An 18579-nucleotide genomic window follows, 5' to 3' on the forward strand; every position below is an offset into this window, starting at 1 on the left:
AATCACAGGGAGAGAGAAGAGAAGATGCGCTTTCCATTCAAAGCCCGAACTGCGGCTGAGTAGTCATGTCAAGTACCCAGTTCTGGGTCTCCCCACCTGCCTTCCAGGCTGCTGGAGACTGCCTGTACTGTGGGGTGGAGGCAGCCTTCCCTTCTGTGTCGTACCCTCTCCCAGCATCAAGAAGAGTGGGTCAGGACATCTGTACCTACCCTTGGTGCCTCTCTGGGAAAACCCCTGCTCCACGCTTGCATCTCGAGTGGAGCACATGGGAAGAAATCCCCTGGCCTTTCCTCTCCGACACTTTCTGCACTCACAGACTGTCTGCGCTGTTCACAGCGGTGGCCGTCGCTGGCATCTAGTGCAAATGTGTCTGAAGGACTGAGATTTTGTTTTTCCCTTGTTTTTAAATTTTCAAGCCATGGCAGCCTGATACTTTTGTAAAATGTAATAAAAATGAATTACAAGGAAAAGACAGTCACAAGGCTTCATGGATGTCTAAATTCCTCCCTTCTGTTCCTACACTTTCCGAATGGCCCAGTTTGCAGATTATCCGTGGGAGCCGACTGAGTAGCACTGGCAGAGAGCACGGTTTCGGATTTTGAACTCTGAGCTTCAGTGGATCCTTTAGCCCCTGAAGCACACGCAGGTGAAAAACGATGTGTGCACGCTTCCTGGAAGGGCCCTGCTGTTCCATCCGATTCTCTGTGGCTGCCCCGTGAGGCCGCACAGCACACCGGGTAGTGCTCGCTACAGCAGGTGTCAGACTCGAGCCAGGTTCTTTGGACTCTAGGCACTAATGATCAACTCCCTCTCTTTCAAAATTGATATTGTCGTTGTTGAAACTATAATAAGCATCATTACAAAGGAAATGGGGGAGGAAAACCCATTCATAATTCCACCATCTCTTCCCAAATACTGTTACTGTTTCCATGAGAGAAATTCTTATATTCATCTTGTGTTCATGTGTTTTTAGTCATGGTCCTCACGCTATGTGTACAGTTGTCTTTTGCTTTCCAGTTGACATTATATTAACATTTTTCCTGTTGCTCTATGGTGTTTATATTTGCGCTTTTGAAATTTTTTATTATTTGACCATGCAAGAAGTCTTTCCATTTTTTTTCTTAGTTGTGATTGTGGTTGGAGAGTCCTGCGTTCCATGGGCTTTGGAGTCAGTAGAATACCAACTTCTGTCGTCCTAGCTATGTGGTGACCTTGAGCAAATCATCTAACTTTGTGAGGCCACGTTGTCATCTGGAAGTAAAATTCCTGGCACAGTGCCTCGCATTCTTCTCCTCTCTTGCCTGTGATCATCTTTAATTTCTGCTGAACTAACTTTCTTTTACTAATTTGATTTTTTTTTCGGCTTTTTGTTCTTGGGCTTTGTGAGGTTGCCTGTTTTTCTCATTCATAATTGGTTTCAGTCCTGACTTTCCCCACTTTAGTTTGCTAGAAGGTCAGCTTGTATCGTTGTCCGTATGTGGTCAAGTGAGATCTTATTCCACTGTGAAAACAATCTGCTTTGTCTAGTCTGGGTTCTTTGGGTAATTAGATCATAGCTTTCTGTCTGGTTTGTTGGGTAGGTGTGATTGCATTTCCTTGCGGAATGCTCACTGTTGAATGATCCGTATTCAGAGTCGAGCCAGTGAAGCCAGGCTCGGGGAATGTCTTTGGCGAGAACCTTCTTTGTGGTTGTAATCTGTCTCCTCAGTCCCCAGAATGACCTCTTCGATCTTGTCTAAAGGGTCCAGGAGAAGGTTTGGCTCTAAAATTCTCTAGCTTGTGACAGGGCACTCAGTCCCTTTGAACTTTTTTTTTCATCTGTAAAATAAGGATGCTGTTATTTCTTATTTCAGAGATTTGTTACATGTTCACCAAGGTACTATCTGTGAAGACGCTTCATAGGTTGTAAAGAACTCCCTAGACAGTTGCTGATTTCAGTTGTATGGAAAGTGCGTCATTCTGGAACAGGGTCTGGGAGGACTGGCGCTCCTGTGGGAGGCTCTTGGGGAGGAGTAGGTTGCAGGTGTGGCAGAGAGCAGAGAACAACACTGGAACAGAATCGTGGGGTCACTGGGTGCTGCTGCTCCTGCGGGCAGGGGGTGCCTTCACCGAATGCCGGCAACTTTCCCACACTTCAGTTCTGCTTTCTTAAAATGTGGATCTGTTAGTTGAGTCTGTTCAGATTCCCTGGCAAGTGAATTAATTGGGTAGAGGAAGGGCTGTTAGATGCTGTATAGGGGTTTCCTGGTGTAGCTACAGCCCTACCGTTCCCCTTAAGTCCGTCGTTCTGTTTACAATTCACACGTGAAGCTTAATGCAAACCTTATGAACTACTTTGCTGTGACATTTTGTGGGAGATGCTTTGCCTTGGTTTTTTGATTCCTGATTAACAGAAAGAAGCCCTTTTTCTTAACTTCTTCATTATCATCATTATTATTATTATTGTAAATAGCGCACCCGTACTACTTTTTTCTATGTGTCTGAAGTGTCAAACTCTCCCCCTTAAAAATGATGGCAAGCTTGATGGAGACCTGAGCAGTGGTGGAAACTGCCTGTTTACTTGGCTAGTACAGCTTGAGCATTTTGCAGGGGAGGGGAAGCTGGTCTTCATGATCCGTAAGGCGCCGCATCTAGGAGGATCAGAGACTGAAGCCCATGACCTGATTCCCAGGGCACTCGGCCTCCAGGCTCAGCTCTTCTGCCGTGCACCGTCTTCTGAGTCCCCAGAACATTTCAAAGTGTAAAACAAATGGAAAAGGGCGCCCTTTTCTTCCCCATGTGTTTATCTTTTTCATTGTGTTTATTTTAGGGATGCTTCTCACTGCCAATGAAACCCCCAAGATGGGCATCTATTACATTCCGGTAAGTAACACGAATACTAGTTACTGTAAAGATAGGATAAGCAAGGACAATATATTTTTATGCTGGTCGTATTGAAGGCCTTTGGGTCTGTGTTTGGTTGTGTAAATTAAACTTAGTGGACTCACCTGCAGTTTCACTTTGCTTCCTGGAGCCAGTAAAATAATGCTTCACTGTTCTTTTATGGGAAAGTGCTTCCTATCACATTAAAATAAACGTTAGGAGTTAGTCTTTGTTCTTCAAATTTACATTTGGGTTTTGTTTCCAAGTATTTCAGAATCTAAAGCTTTAAACTGTTAGTGAACAGGAGGTCTGGTTCTAAACCAACAGCCTGGTTCTCTTCGGTCATCCTGTTGCTCTTACACGTAAGTCCCGCCTGAGGAAACAAGCTCAGATGGACCTGGTCGGTGGTGGCCTGCAGCCACAGGCCTGGCCTTTTATTCTTCCTGCAAGAACTCTCTTGCATATGACGGAAGCTTCCCTACTTTACCTTTCAGATTACAGTAGGAAAGAGACAGAGGGAGGTAGGATCTCCTGAACAGAAAACCATGTAGGACAGAGTTGGCACTCGATTACTTTACAGCCGGCAGACAGCTCCTGTTCTGAGATTTGGGGAGAAGAGGGTGGGGGTGAGGAGTGTTTCAGAGCAGGACTCTGGGGAGGTGAACTCTGTAACTGCTGTCAGCCTACAGCTGGGAAAGTTCTTCATATTTGCTATGGTTCTTTTTTTTTTTTAAAGATTTTATTTATTTATTTGACAGAGATAGAGACAGCCAGCGAGAGAGGGAACAAGCAGGGGGAGTGGGAGAGGAAGAAGCAGGCTCATAGCGGAAGAGCCTGATGTAGGGCTCGATCCCATAACGCCGGGATCATGCCCTGAGCCAAAGGCAGACGCTTAACCACTGTGTCACCCAGGCGCCCCTGCTATGGTTCTTTTGAAATAGCTTAACGGTGTATTTCCCCAAAAAAGTATTCTGGTGGATGTCGACTCTCTGTGGTTTCAGGAAACTCGTAAGTTGTTGAAAGCACTTTGAGATACTTCTTTTGGTTGTCAGTGAAACGAAGGCCATTCAAGCAGCAAACTTTTATGTTTTTCTAAGTAGTCACTTGTTCCATTTTCCCCAGCCTCTCCAATACTGCTGGATTCCTGTCAGTTTGTCTGTTTTTCCTTGTCTTCGTTGATTCAGTGAATACGTCTCTTGATTGCATCAACTGTGGGTCAGGCCCGATACTGGATGCCGGCAGGGTGACGGTGTATAGAACACTGCCCCTTTTCTCAAGGAGTTCACTGGCAGGCAGTGAAGAAAGGAGGCAGTTCGAGTCCAGTGTGAGGAGGGCTGTCACGGGAGGAAGGAGGGTGCTCTGGAGTGCTCAGGAGGCGTGGGACTGGGACCCCGGGGGGAGGTGCGGAGGATACTCAGAAACCTGCCCATGGGGCTGGACTGCCTGGGAGAGACCTGAAGGATGGTTACGTACACCAGATGGAGAGGGTGGGGTGCAGGGTGGGAGAGAGATCTTAGAAGTAGGGGCAACAGTGTGCAAACCTCAGGGGGAAGTAACCTGCATGGCTGAGGCACAGAGAGAGGGGGATGGGGGTCAAGAGCCAGACGGCGGAGGTCTTGTAAGCCAGGAGGACATGTAGGCAGGGAGGTCTGGATAGGCTCTAAGCGGGGGAGTGATATCAGATTTACATTTGGGAGGGATTATTTTGGCTGCCACAAGGAGAATGGCTTAGGTTCTCCAAAGAATACGCCATAGCCATATACAGGAGAGATGATGGTGCCCGTGCCCCCCATGCCTTCCCTTTTCAGTGGTTGTAGCCTTTTGAGTTCTGGGATAATTTGAGATGAGGTTGAACTGACAGGCAGTAACTTCAGAGGTTTGTTATCCTTGCATTGTCACATGGACTGGCTCAGAGGAGTGTACTGATGAAGGCTTGTACAGATTGTGAGAAATGCCTTGCCTCAGTCCAGTGTGATGTAGGGAGACAGAATCAGTCAGCTTGCTTCCTAAACATTACTTCTCGTCCTGAGAGAGGTCTCTCTTCATCTTCCTCTTCAGAATGCTTCCCGTGTTGTGGCCTGTAGCGCTTGCCTATAGGGTGTTGATGTCCTGGATCGTGGAGGCTTTCCCAGGTCAACTGTCTGGAGAATCAACCAGTGGCAGGGGGTGGAGGTCTAAGGGCACAGAGGGCCTCATCAGGAGGCCCGCTAAGTGGATAAGGAACCCCAGGCCACAGAGCCCAGAGCCGCTTGCTGTGGAGACAGGGCGGGCCGTCCTGAGTGCTTGGGCACTAAGGCCACCTCACCGTCTGTGCTCCGCTGGTGGCAGTGGGGACAGGATTAGATGATAGGCTTGGCCGCTGGTAGGACACCGGGAGTAAGGGAGAGGAGAGACCAGAGACTGCAGCCCTGTTTCTGCTTGGAAAATGGGTGGATGAGGAGGAAGGTGGCAAGGAATAGTAAAAATTATTCTCCCTTTGGTATCTTCCTCTACATTTTATAATGATCTTTAAAAGGAACAAGCACATAGCTTTTTTGATTAGACGAACAATGTATGCATGTTTCTATTCCAAGTGTTTTACAAGGTATAAGGAAATAAAAATCACCTGTTCCCCCTTGATAGTCTTACAAATACTATTAATACTGGGATGTAATATTTTTCAGTTTTGAAACATCAAAACTGGTGTGAAGTCATATTTTATATATAAATGTGTATCTTGGGTTCTTCGGGTTAACTTCAGAAATATTAATTCCAAGGGATTAACATTACCTTACACATTTTTAGATTTTCTGTTGTTTTGCTTTCATTTTAATCGCAGTGTTGTTAGTGCACCGTGTGACATCAGTTGCGCGCCTGCAGTATGCTGAGCTGCACTCCCGTCCATTGCTCAGTGCTCCCCACAGACGCACCGTCGGTCCCCTTCCCCTCTGTCACCCAACCCCCCGCTTATGTGCATTTGTTTCCATTGCCCGGCTTGTGACATTTATATCATCTGAGAACTGTAGGAGACCATTATTCACTTCTTATTCTGTCTGTCTCTCTCTTGGGGCAGACTTTCTTTTCGTTCCAAGTAACAGGGACTTTAATTAACACGAATGAGAGGGGCCAGTGCTAGCCAGGTGGTGAGAAACTGCTTTCTTGATGGATGTGAGCCCATCTTAGAAGACCATTTTAGTGTCTGCTCTGTAGCTTGGAGTTAACCGAGGCTGTGCAGAAAGCCCACAGGGGCCGCTCCCAGGTGGCTGTGTGCGGCGGCAGCGGGAGCACGGCATCCTTGCCCAGCTCAGCGCTGTGCTGGGACTTGTACTCAGTGCTCCTTCCTGACCTGCCTTTTTACCCTGCGCCCCATGAGGTTTTATAGTGCCCTTGCCTTTCCTTGGAATCTGTTCTTTGTAAGACTCCTTCAGAGCAAGGAGAGAGCCCAGGGGTGTGAAAGCCTGCCATTTTTGTAAGATTTTATCAAAACTACCAAGCTGATATTTGGCACAATGGCTTGTTTGAGGCCTATAAAACCGGGGAAGTGTGTTTTTAACACACGATTCATGCCAAATTTAGGAGGTTTACATTGTGATGTTTTAACATCTTATAAATCAGGTATGAAAACTCTTTTCCCCCACACTTTGGGCCTGTACGAAAAAGGAAGACCGCTTAATGTTCTTCTAGTTTCAGTTTTGCTTCTCTGTCTGATCCCGTCTTTCTTGAATCCTTGAAGTATTCACAGATTACATGCAGTTCCTGATGTGCATGTGCACTCTGCCGTGTACAGAGCCCCAGAACTGACTAGTCTTTCGTGGCCACGTGGGTTTTCTCCAGCCCCTTCTCTGATTTTTCCCCTCTCGGAGACCAGGAAGTGTGATTTTTCCTGTTTGCTTGCATTTTCAATTCCAGGGTCTAATTCAGCTGCAGCTCCTGAGACCAATGCCAGAAATAGTTTTTTAGGTTTGGTTTTCCTCTGCAATGTAATTTAATCTTAGGGTAATTCTTTTATAATTAAACCTTTGGCAACTGTGTGGATTCTAGAGGGAGTCCAAGTGTCCTGTGGCACCCAACTTGGAACCTAGCCAGTGTGGCCAGTATTGTTTCTGTTGGAGATGACCCTGAGTTCCAAGCCCCCAGTGTGTCAGGAGCTCCCAAAACCCCTCACGACTGGAGAGTTGACGGCCTGCACGCTTGATAATATGTATGACTGTATGACCTTGAGGAAAAATAAAAAAGGAAAATGCAGTCATTATTTGTTTAGAAAGTTATTTGATTTAGAAGAATAAGAGTCAAAGATCTACTTTTAAAACACATATGGGTGCCTGGGTGACTCCCTGAGTTAAGCGTCCTAATCTTGATTTTGGCTCAGGTCATGATATCAAGGTAATGAGATCTGGGCCCCACGTCAGGCTCCACTCTAGGCTTGGAGCCTGCTTGAGATTCTCTCTCTCTCCCTCTCCCCACCGGACCCCCTCAAAACAAACAAACAAAGAAAAAAAGCAAAAAATAAGCTGTTATAAAGATTATATGCAGTGTCACTGAACCCAGTAGTCAATATTGGTAGTTAAGTATTTTATTTTAAAACATTTTTTTAGGGAAAAAGGTAACTATATTGTTTTTATTAAAATGTTTTTATTATTTGTAACAAAAATCAGCCAAGCATTAAACATTTTAACATTCACTATTTAAAAGTACATTTTAGGGGCGCCTGGGTGGCACAGCGGTTAAGCGTCTGCCTTCGGCTCAGGGCGTGATTCCGGCGTTGTGGGATTGAGCCCCACATCAGGCTCCTCCGCTGTGAGCCTGCTTCTTCCTCTCCCACTCCCCCTGCTTGTGTTCCCTCTCTCGCTGGCTGTCTCTATCTCTGTCAAATAAATAAATAAAATCTTTTTAAAAAAATAAATAAATAAAAGTACATTTTAAATTTGGAAAGTATTTTGGAGCCAAAGTACCTGAAAAATGGGGCCAGATTGCAAGGATTATGAGTCCACGATTTCAAATATTACAAATAAAAACGATATTCAAATAAAAACATAAAGGATTATATTTAACCTGTACTAGCACTTCTGTTTCTGTTGGGAAATAGCACTGGAACTCAGCCAGCATAATGCATAAAACGCACAAAACTCTGTCTTTGCAAACAGAGATAACTAGGTGTTAAGAAGCCTAACCGCTCAAGAATACTTGCTTCATTAATTATAAAACACACACACACATCCTCACAAAGGCATGTAAAGCCAAAGGAAATGCAAACATTTTTTAGTTGTGAAATGTAGTAAAAGGCTCAGACTAAAGAATGAGTGTAAGTCTCTGCACTTCAGTGAGTTACCACAAATCTGGAAAGGCCTGTGGTAGAGCCAAGGGCTTCTGATACCGTCCCTGGGTGCTTGTGCTCCTGTCTTCATAGGGGCTTAGTCACTGGTTTGGGTCAAAGTCTGTGCGGTGGTCCTCAGGGAGACACACTGTCAGTAAGTATTGCCTGGTTTGGGGGGGGGGCTGGGGGAGAGTCCGTGCTTTTGAAATCACTCAGTTGTAGCATTTGGAAGTCACTTTCAGGAGGTGGCGTGAACATGTCGTAGTCACTATATGGATGCTTGTGTTTGGGCGCCTTGGGTGGTTCCTCCTGCAAAGGATTAAAAATGGGTACTGGAATTTTCTCCTCCGTATTTTCTGTTTGATAGGCTTTTGTGACCAAAACAAAGAAGTTTCGGTATCTGTTTTTGCCGCCTCAGCCTGTGGCAGATTGAATTTGTAAGCCTAATTCTGAGCTCAACCACTCTGTCAGTTCGGCACAGAGGTATTTCCAGGAATTTGTTGTTCATTGCTATGTGGCCACTCTCAGGGCATCTTTTTTTAAATTAATTAATTAATTTATTTATTTATTTACTTATTTATTTACTTATTTACTTACTTTTATGTCCAGGATTTCAAATATTACTGCTCTGGGGTGCTTTGGCATAATTTTCCAGAAGACTTAGGAGCATAGCCGTAGAGTGCTTTCTAACAATTACTTTTAACCTTCACCTCTTAAGAAGACAGCATATTTTATCAGCCATCCAAATTGTAAATAGTCATTTTACATTACACTTGACAGTATCTGCAAAGTAAATGCTTAAAATTCTTAGGTGGGTGACTCTTTTGGTCTTTTGTCTGTTGGCCTTTTTGTCTTTTCCTGTATTATAAAGGTAAATGGAGGAGATTGACCGGTGCTTCTGTTTATTCAGCAAAAATATACTGAGCAGGTGCTTGGACGCTGGAATGTGTCCCTGAATGCAACCGTCTTCCTACCCTGCCTTTGTGAGTTCACAATTTAGGGGAGGGTGATGGTAAACAAGTGCGTAGCTAAGTGCTGTGGAGGAAAGGACCGGGTGCAGTGTTAGAGGGATATCATTGGGGCCCCAGTTATCACTCAGCATTTTATATAGATATCGCAGGTCTCCTTTCTATATAGAGGTTATCTTCCCTGTTTTATTCTTAAAGTTCAGGGTTAAAGACTTGGTCTTCTTTCTGTCTTTACAATTGCATTGTATACCTGGGGGCAAAATGGTGAATGATGGATTTATTCCATGATTTATAATCTCTAGAAACAGAGCAAAGAGCAGAGAGAATTTTGGCCAACCAAGAAAGTGCTGCTTTTCCTGGAGAGTCAGTTGTACAAATAATCAAGTGCCCTTGCTTCCTTAACGTGGGTCTCACATACAGATCACATGACACAGCCAACCAGACCTTTTGAAACACTGCCTTGGCTTCTAGAACGCCATATTCTCTTGTTCTTCCTCCTGTCGTCCAGTTGGTCCTTCTGTCTTCTTCGGTTGCTCCTTCTGTATGTGGTGCAAGGCTTGGGCCTCAGCTCTCTCCTCTTGACCTTCAAATGTTAGTCCTTGTCGCCTCTGTTTATATTCTTTCCCTCAGGATCTCTGCCCCGAGGCTTTCTATGACACCTGAATGCTGATAACTCCCACATTTCCATCTCTGGTCTTTGCTTCTCTGGTCTACATAATCTACTTGAGTTCTCCACTTGGAGATCTAATAGACACATTGTATTGGATTGGTCCACAGTGGAATTCTTGATCCCAGCTCCCCACCCTTACCCCACACCTACCATGTGTTCCCGTTTCAGCAGAGGACTCACCATCCACCCAGTTACCTGGGCCCAGAGCACAGAAGCCAGCCTCATTCCCCTCCCCCTTCCATGATTCAAATCCTGCTGTGTTCCGGTGCTGCGGCTCCCGCCCCACATCTGGATTGCCAGAATGGCCTCTTAACTGCTCTTTCTTCTTTTTCTGTTAGCTCTCTTGCAGTCTATTTTCCATATAACATCCAGAATGATCTAAAATATAAAAATAAAAACCAAGATTATATCACTCTACTGCTTAAAACCTATCAGAAGCTTATCAGTTTGCTTAGTATCACTCTTTTCATAATTTAAAATGCCCTATAAGCAGAAAAAGGCCAAGAATCCAGAGTCTCCATTTGCTCTTACCTATCAGAGAATAGGTCTCTATAACCCATTAACCCATTTACAGGGATCACCAAATACAGCATGAAACCAAATCCCCAGCCATTGCTGCCACCAAGGGAGAATAACATAAATGAACCAAATGCAGCACATGAAATTAGTAGACAGGAAAATTAAAAGTAAAATTAGAAAATCAGTTAGCAGAGTTCTACTCTTCCCCCTTCCCCACCGCCACCTCTGGGAGCCAAGGGCAAAGCTGGGCTGGGGCCTAAGTAGCTTGTGTGAGGTGTACTTCTCAGGTGGTGGAGCTTACCGGGCTTTGTCGGGTGAATCCCTCGTGCATCTTGGTGAGACCTCCAAAACTTAAAAGATAATTTCAGAAACAGTTAAATCGTGACTCTCACATAGATATATCAAATAAATGTGCTGAAATTACTTATCTTAGATTGAGAGTGCGAGTGGGGGGCGGTGAGGGTGGGGTGCAGAGGGAGAGAGAGAATCTCAAGCAGGCTCCGTGTGCAGCATGGAGCCTGACATGGGGCTGGATCTCACGACCCTGAAATCATAACCTTAGCCGAAATCAAGAGTTGGGCGCTTAACCAACTGAGCCACCCAGGCGCCCGGAACGTGTTAAAGTTTTTATTTAGCCTGTTAATTAAATGAGGGAACCAGACACAGCTATACCAGATCAAAGGAGAAGTCTAAAAAAGCACACATTTACATGCAATAAAGTTATGTTGAATTGGGCGTGTGCAAATGGACACAAATCAGCTTTTTCAAAGGTGTGGAGGGTTATTTGTGCAGAACAGAATTCATGTGCATGTCTGTAGACAGTATTTTGCATTGCTACCGGTTACCTATATTTACAGAGTTGTAAAATAAATTCGTAAAATCAGAATCCGATCATCTCAAAGGGTGTGCTCTAGATCAGGGATTTGGCAAACTAAACACCAGCACCTGTTTTTATAGTTTCATTAGAACACAGCATCCCCTTTTCATGTCTGTATTGTTCTTGGCAGCTTTCTGATTAAAATGGCAGAGCTGAATAGTTGTCACAGAGACCCGATGGCCCACAGACCCTATAATATGTACTGGCCCTTTAAGAAAAAGTTTGCCAACCCCTGCCCTAGACCATGCATAGTTTTCCATGAAAGCACAGTATTTTCCCTACACTTATTTATCTACTTAAAAATTTATGTATTTCCTCATCATAATAATATAAAAATAAAATTTATAAATATAAAACATGGTTTCGGGATCATGTTTTGGCTTTTTCGCTGTTACACTTCTAGCGCCTAAAGCAGTGCCTGTTACACTGTAGACATTTAATTAATGTGTGTGGAAAAATTAATAAAACAAATATGTGTGAGAGTACTCTGCGATTTGGAGAATCTTAGATAGTGATTGTCAGCTTTCATGATGGGTGGTTGGCAGTGTTAACTTTTAGCTATGATACCAAATTAGAATTTTGCATTTGCCTTTTTCTGCTAACAACTACTGAATCACAAAAGTGGAGAACTTGGCTCGTAATTTTTTATACGGCACGATAAGGATCATTTCCTTTGCTCTGACAGTACGCTCTAATCAGCCAGATCAGAACATCTTGGAGTGATGCAATCTTTGTGTTTGGGAGTGCTGACAGATTTATAAAAGTAATGCCTTGTCCAGAAGATTTAATAGTGATGCTGTTAAGAGGATAAACTCTTTCCTAGAAGAATACAAAAGGAAAATATGAAAGTACAGGCATTTAGCTTCTGTTGGACCCTTTTTGAAATTTTGCAAAAGTCGGCTTTTCATCCGGGTAACGCAGACTTACCCGTTTTAAAGATTGGAAATAATGCCCTTGTTTTTCTCCCTGTGCGTCCCTGTGCTTTTAAGCAGGTGTTGCTGGAAGTGCCGTGCGTGTTCCTAAGATGTGGGTTTGAATCTAGACCGTGACTGGTCCAGTTGACCCATTTCAATTCAAAGCCGGTACTGAAATCCCTTTTGTGTCGGGGCGCCTGGGTGGCACAGCGGTTAAGCGTCTGCCTTCAGCTCAGGGCGTGATCCCGGTGTTATGGGATCGAGCCCCACGTCAGGCTCCTCTGCTCTGAGCCTGCTTCTTCCTCTCCCACTCCCCCTGCTTGTGTTCCCTCTCTCGCTGGCTGTCTCTATCTCTAATAAATAATAAAATTTAAAAAAAAAAAAAAAAGAAAGAAATCCCTTTTGTGTCCACTCATTTGATATTTGGAGATTCCCAGAAGTGAGATCTCCCTGGCCAACTGGTGTGTGGTGAAATGGCCCTGAATACACCAGTGTCCACGTTCAATCCTAAAAGTGGCAAGACACATTTTCAGCTAGAATGCCCCATTTAGGCAGAGTGCTGTTAGACACAGTGACAGAAGTAATTTTGTTAGAAATTCCTGTTTCATAATGCCAGTAGCAACATATTCTCTTGGTTGAGGGAGGTAGTGCCAGGTGCAAAGAAAACTATCCCCCTGGGGAGTTTGCTAGCATACAAAGGATATGCAAGACAGAACATAAACTGGACAAGTAGTTGCTGAATTGGTGTCTCACTAGAGGAATTTTCAGTGTGCCGTAAGGGAATGGGGGAAGCTTTTGAAGCACAGAACAGGAGAGAAAGAAGGGAGCTTTACGGTCATCTCGTCCAACTCCTTCATTTATAGCTGAGGACTCAAGTGATTTGTTCAAGGTCAGATGACAAGTTGGTGGCAGAGCTGGTTTGAGAGGCATTTCTTCAGTCCGCGTTGCACAGCGGAAACAGCGAGATTTGGGAAGGAGTCTACCCTGGGTCCGAATACCAGCTTTGTCACTTAGGCATTTTGAGACCTTGAGTGGGTTACTTACCCTGCCTGAGCCTTAGTTTCTTGAACTACGGGAGAGGACTGCTGTTGGGAGGCAGTTGTGTGGGGTGGATGTATTTATTCCATCACGTCCCATGGTGCCAGGTGCATGTGGACGTTCAGCTGGTGAAGACTCCTAGCCTTTCTCACAGTAGCAAAACGCAGGGAGGCCAGGGCCAGAGAATACTTGGCATTATGTGGACATGGGCCTTTATGTAGCCTTTGGAAGGAATGTGCTTTGAGCAAAACAGAGATACTGAAAAGTTTGTGGTAAAATCGTAAGTGTGAACTAGGAAAATGATTTTGGAAATAGGACTTGGTATTGTCCAGTCTCTTAACAGATCATATAAAACACAGGTTGAGAAAGAGCAGTTGAATGCCATTAGTTTTGCTGTTAATTATTGAAACAGAAGCAGTGATGAAATCTTAAGAAGTCTGATTTTTAAAACTGAAGTCCATTTCCCTCCATTATATCATCAGAGCATGCCCTTTATAGAAAATGGCACATAGAGAGAAGTAGGAGAAAACTCCAGCATCTCTCCACCGCCCAAAGACAAACGCATTAACATTCTGCTGTATTTTTTCCATTGTTTTAATCTGAAACATTTTTTATGTGGTTTCATATCTTCCTTTTTCCCCAGTTAATTAATATTTCCCGGTGTCATTATAGACTCTTGGAGATTAGTTAAAAAGTGGGTTTCGTGTGTGAACATAAAAGTATTATATAGCTGGGGCACCTGGATGGCTCAATTGGTTGAGCGTCCGACCCTTGATTTTGGTTCAGTTCTGATCTCAAGCCCCGTGTTGGTCTCCGTGCTCAGCAGGGAGTCTGCTTGTCCCTCTTCCTCTGCCCGCGTGCGTGCTCTCTCTCTCAAATAAATAAGTAAATAAATAAAATTTTCTTTAAAAAAGTAATATATAGCTATTTTAAAAAATGTTTAAATATCAGAAAAAAGATGGAAAAAACCAGTCATAGTCTCACTAGTCAGAGACATTCTTGCTAATATTTTGTTATATTTTCTTTGCATTTGGGAATTTCTTAGAGTGGCCATTGACTAAATTTGTAGCACAATCCCATAATTAAGTTCACTTAACTTACATAAATATAAATAGAAGTCCTTCAGGGTGCTGGGTGCTAGGGTGGTGGAGCACAAAGTGGCAGTTATGTGGTGGCCCTTCCACATGGCAGGCACATGTCCTGGACTGAACTGTTGGGGGAAGAGCCTTTCTCAACTAGGAGAATTCAGTCCTAAACCCTGAAGGGCCCACTGTATGTGATCAGTTGGTTACCTTTTCTCCTGTGCATGGAGGAAGGTGCTAGATATGTGTCATTCCTGGGAGAATAGAGACAGTAGTCCATTAGTTTTTGTGTTACATGGATGAGATGAGGAATGCCACTAGAAAAAGACTGCTTGGATCTGTTGTTTTCTTCCAAAGCTGTTTCCCCCTCGTATCTCTCTTAGTGTTGCCACACTGAGTGTGATCCTGATTATTTAAGAGATGGGTTTTTTTTTTTGCATGCCAAGGCCACTAGATGCGAGTCCCCCAACGTATCTGCCGTGTTCCAACACTGAGGAAAATGTGCTCTTTCACTTTCTGAAGGATATCCCGAAGGGATTTTCAATTAATTTTGGTTATACTCCATTTAGTCTTACCTGCTTAACTTCAGAGCCTGATCTCTATAAGAGAGAGTAAACCAATGAAACTGAACTTCAGAAATATTACGTGTAATGGGTGGAGTAGGAGAAGGGATAAGATTTTAAAAATACAGTCAGCAAGTTCAGAAGGGGCAAGAGGGCTGAACGGCAGCGTCTGTGAGAGAGAGACGTGGGAGTTCTCTCCAGCTGTAAATCCGAGGGGTGAATGTCCAGCAGAATGTTGGCATGACGCCACCTGTAAATGGGGTGGAGGACAATGTGGTCCAGTGAAGGGGTGATCTGGGGGCTCTTAACATGGGAATGTTCAATGAGAAACCTTTTACAGGCTGAGGGTCAGAGCAAGCTCGGGAGAGAGTTCAGGGGTTGCGTCGTCAGGCACATCTAGAGAAGGCATGTTTTTAGGGTGTAGGGGTAGAGTAAGATCACGGAAGAAAGGTACCTGCGTGAGGAAGAGGGAGTGGTGGGGTGTCGGACTGCAGGGGCAGATGTCTGGGGTTGAGAGTACGGGAAAAGCTGTTGGAATGAGCGGGGAGGACGGACTTTCAGAGCTTCTGTGAGGAAGCAAAAGACAAATTTGAAGAAAAAACACAGTTCATTGTAAACTGAGTTCGGTTTTCAGACCAAAGATGCGTATTTTACAGATGGCTTGATTCATAATAATGCAAATGGGACATATGCTTAATTTTGTTTTCCAAGAAAAGCATTTCAAAGATAAAGCTAATAAGCCTTTAAGATCTTGAAGGTGATCTTATAAAAAGTAGAAGGCTTAATTTTATGGAGAACAAAAGTGTGAGGCACTTACAGGTCAGTGGAAGAGTTAGATCCAAAGCCTGTGTATTTTCCTCACCTTTTCCTGATGAACAGAAGGAGAGGGATGCGGAGCAGATGCTCCCCACCCCCCCTTTTTTTTTGTGAGTTTCCTTTCCAACCCAAGCTCACAGCAAACCTGTTGTGATTGAATTTTATTTTATGCATGAAATTGTTTTATAAGGCATGGTGTGCTGTTCATAATTTGTCAGTCATATATTCATCACTATGAAATGGGAAGTGTAGGCAGAAGTCAGGTGATTACTAAAGTGTTCTGTCCTAATACAAACAAGTTGTTTACATCTTTACCAGGGGGAAATGTGTGCTTCCTATTTTAATCTAAACACTTTGAGGCAGCAACATAGTATGTGAGGCATTTTTCCCAACAATGGAAATCCTCTCCATTTCCATTTCTGATGACAGCTTATTAGGTCATAAGAATGGCAGACCGACAGATAGCATTCATGTGCGACACTCAGGAAGCAACTTTCTGAGCATCCCGTCACATTCTCGAAAGTTAATTTCCGTTCTGTCTAGGTGAGAGGCCTGTCATTTTTGTATGGAAATGTTTGATGCCCATGTGACATATGCTTTATTACATTAATAAGTCAGATGGTATTTGGTTTTGCTTAAATGGTTACCTGTCTGGCATGCACATTTTCTTGAAAATAAATGACAACTTCCTATTCAGGTGCTAGTTAGTTTGAATCAGATCTTGACCAAAAGACTTGTCTCCCAACTCTCTGGCTGTTAGGTCACCCTGGTGTTGAGCAGCTTGCTGTCTTCTGGACATCATACTTCTTCCAGACAAGATGGAGTTGGAAGTAAATCGAGTATTCCCTTGTCCTGTTGGTGTGGTTACGTAGGCGGTGGTGACAGAATAAAGCAGCCACAACCAGGGATTGGTTTTAGCTTCTGAGTATGCCTGACGGCTCAAATCGTGTGGCAGTTTCTTTGGTTAATGTGCATGTTATGTACTCTGTTTTTTTGGCGTGTTTTCTCCTTAAAAATAGAAGGCAAGTTATACAAATAGGCAAGAATTTGGGGCCTCATTCATTCAAAAGGCTCCACGTATACAGAAAATAGAAAGTTCTGAGACTCGCACAGTCCTTACTTTGGCTCAGTGTTCTCAAATCCCAAGAAAGTTTGTCTCCTGGTGCTGTGTTCTCGGGAGTGAGCCCTGCAAGGGCAAGACTTTGTGTGTTTTATGTTGTGGCGTCTGCTGGCTAATAGGCTCTCACAGAATACATGCTGACATGAAGGAATAGATAGTATTGACACTTCATTCTGAAAATTTTATTTTGGAAAAATTTCAAATATTCATAAAAGAGGAGAGAAAGAGAGTATACCACCATCTACTTATCTCCTTGCTTCATTATTTTCCGTTGTGGGGGGAAGGGGAGGTAGGATTGGTTTACATTACTAGCACTTGAAATTGCTCCAGAAGGTGGTGGTTAAAAATTGTTAAATGGAAATGAATATTTGATCTTCACACTGGCTCATATCATCAGGCTGTGTATTGACCTGCGTGAAGAACAGAACATTATTCTTGGGTGGAAACAAATCATGTGTAAACAATGGTGAGGCATATTGAAAGAAAGATTAGAGCTGCCTGTTTCTTGTATGTCTGCACATGGTTGTATCATTGATTCACAATTGACTTTACTTTTTAGAGCAGTTTTAAATTCACAGCCAAATTGAGTGGAAAGTACAGAGAGTTCCCACATACTCCATACACACATTCACGCACAATGCACTCTCCTCCACTGTCAACACCCTGTACCAGACTGGTACGTTTGTTACAATGGATAAGCCTACACTGACACACCATTATTATCTGAAGTTGTTTGGGTTCACTCTTGGTGTTGTACATTCTGTGGGTTTTGACAAATGTATGACGTGTATCCACGGTTACGTATCATAGAGAATAGTTTCACTGCCCCAAAAGTCATCTTGTCCTCCAGCCTGATGCTTCAGAGTTTTAACTCATACACGCAGGTGACGAGACAGTGTGAGCTTTCTGAAACTGAAGTTAGCATCCACCCCACGTTCCATAACTCTTACCTTTGTGAATGGTACCACTGTTCCTTCGGTTCCCCTATCTCCCTTAGTCTCTGCTGCCAAGGATCACCAGGCTCAAGGACGTACCTCCTTAATATTTCTTATATCTGTCTCCTCCTTCAGCACCCACTGCTGCTGGTTTAAATGGAGCCCTCCTGACTTTTCCTAATTAATCGTAAGCTGTCCTAGCCTGTTTCCAAAGCCACTCCCCTTTTAAAGCTGAATAACCAGATACACAAACGACTGATCCCATTCCCTTGAATAAAACCCTTTAAAGGCATGCCACTCTACTTAAAATAAAAAACAAAGACTTTAACATGATATACAAGGTTTAGATTTGAGCCCCAGTACCTCCCTGGTTTTGTTTATCTCTTGCCCCTGGAAAACCTAAGCTCTTCTCAATTCACTGCATGTAGAAAGAGCTCCCTGATTCCATCACTTCTTCCATCTACCTCTTCACTGGCTAAATCCTACAAGTCCTTCAAATTTCAACTCAGACATCAGTACTGACTCTGAGCCTCCCACCTACGGAAGTGACTTCTCTCTGTGCTCTTTTAAGATCCTGTGTACAAGTCCCTTAGCACGTGGACTGTCTGTTCCTTTCCATAACAGTAAGCTGAGAAGCGGCAATGCCCAGATCTGAAAATGTCTTTGATACCTCAGGCTTTAAGGCAGGCACATGAAAGATGCCTACTGAGTATTTGTTTAATGACCCAGTCCCCCCAAAATACTCAAACTAAAAACTAGCCAACACAGACTATGTAGTCAAGCCCATAAAAACAAAAAACATAAGGTGCTATTTTACCTCTCCTCACCCCCCTACCAAACTACATAGCTTTCCTTTCATTCTGAGTGTAAAGATTTCATTATGGATAGGGTTTTTCTTATAAAGCTCTTTTCTTTTTGCAGA

General features: G+C 43.7%; 1 protein-coding gene across 1 annotated transcript in view; it reads left to right on the top strand.

Moving 5' to 3' along the window:
* NOL10 (nucleolar protein 10) overlaps window positions 1-18579 on the top strand; it is an 85390-nt gene that overhangs the window by 28074 nt on the left and 38737 nt on the right. The window contains exon 13 of the mRNA XM_002921514.4: window positions 2810-2862. Within this exon, the coding sequence (XP_002921560.1) occupies window positions 2810-2862 (53 nt within the window). The remainder of the gene's footprint in view (window positions 1-2809; window positions 2863-18579) is intronic.

This window comes from Ailuropoda melanoleuca, chromosome 4 (genome assembly GCF_002007445.2).
Source record: "Ailuropoda melanoleuca isolate Jingjing chromosome 4, ASM200744v2, whole genome shotgun sequence".
Classification (NCBI taxonomy): Eukaryota; Metazoa; Chordata; class Mammalia; order Carnivora; family Ursidae; genus Ailuropoda; species Ailuropoda melanoleuca.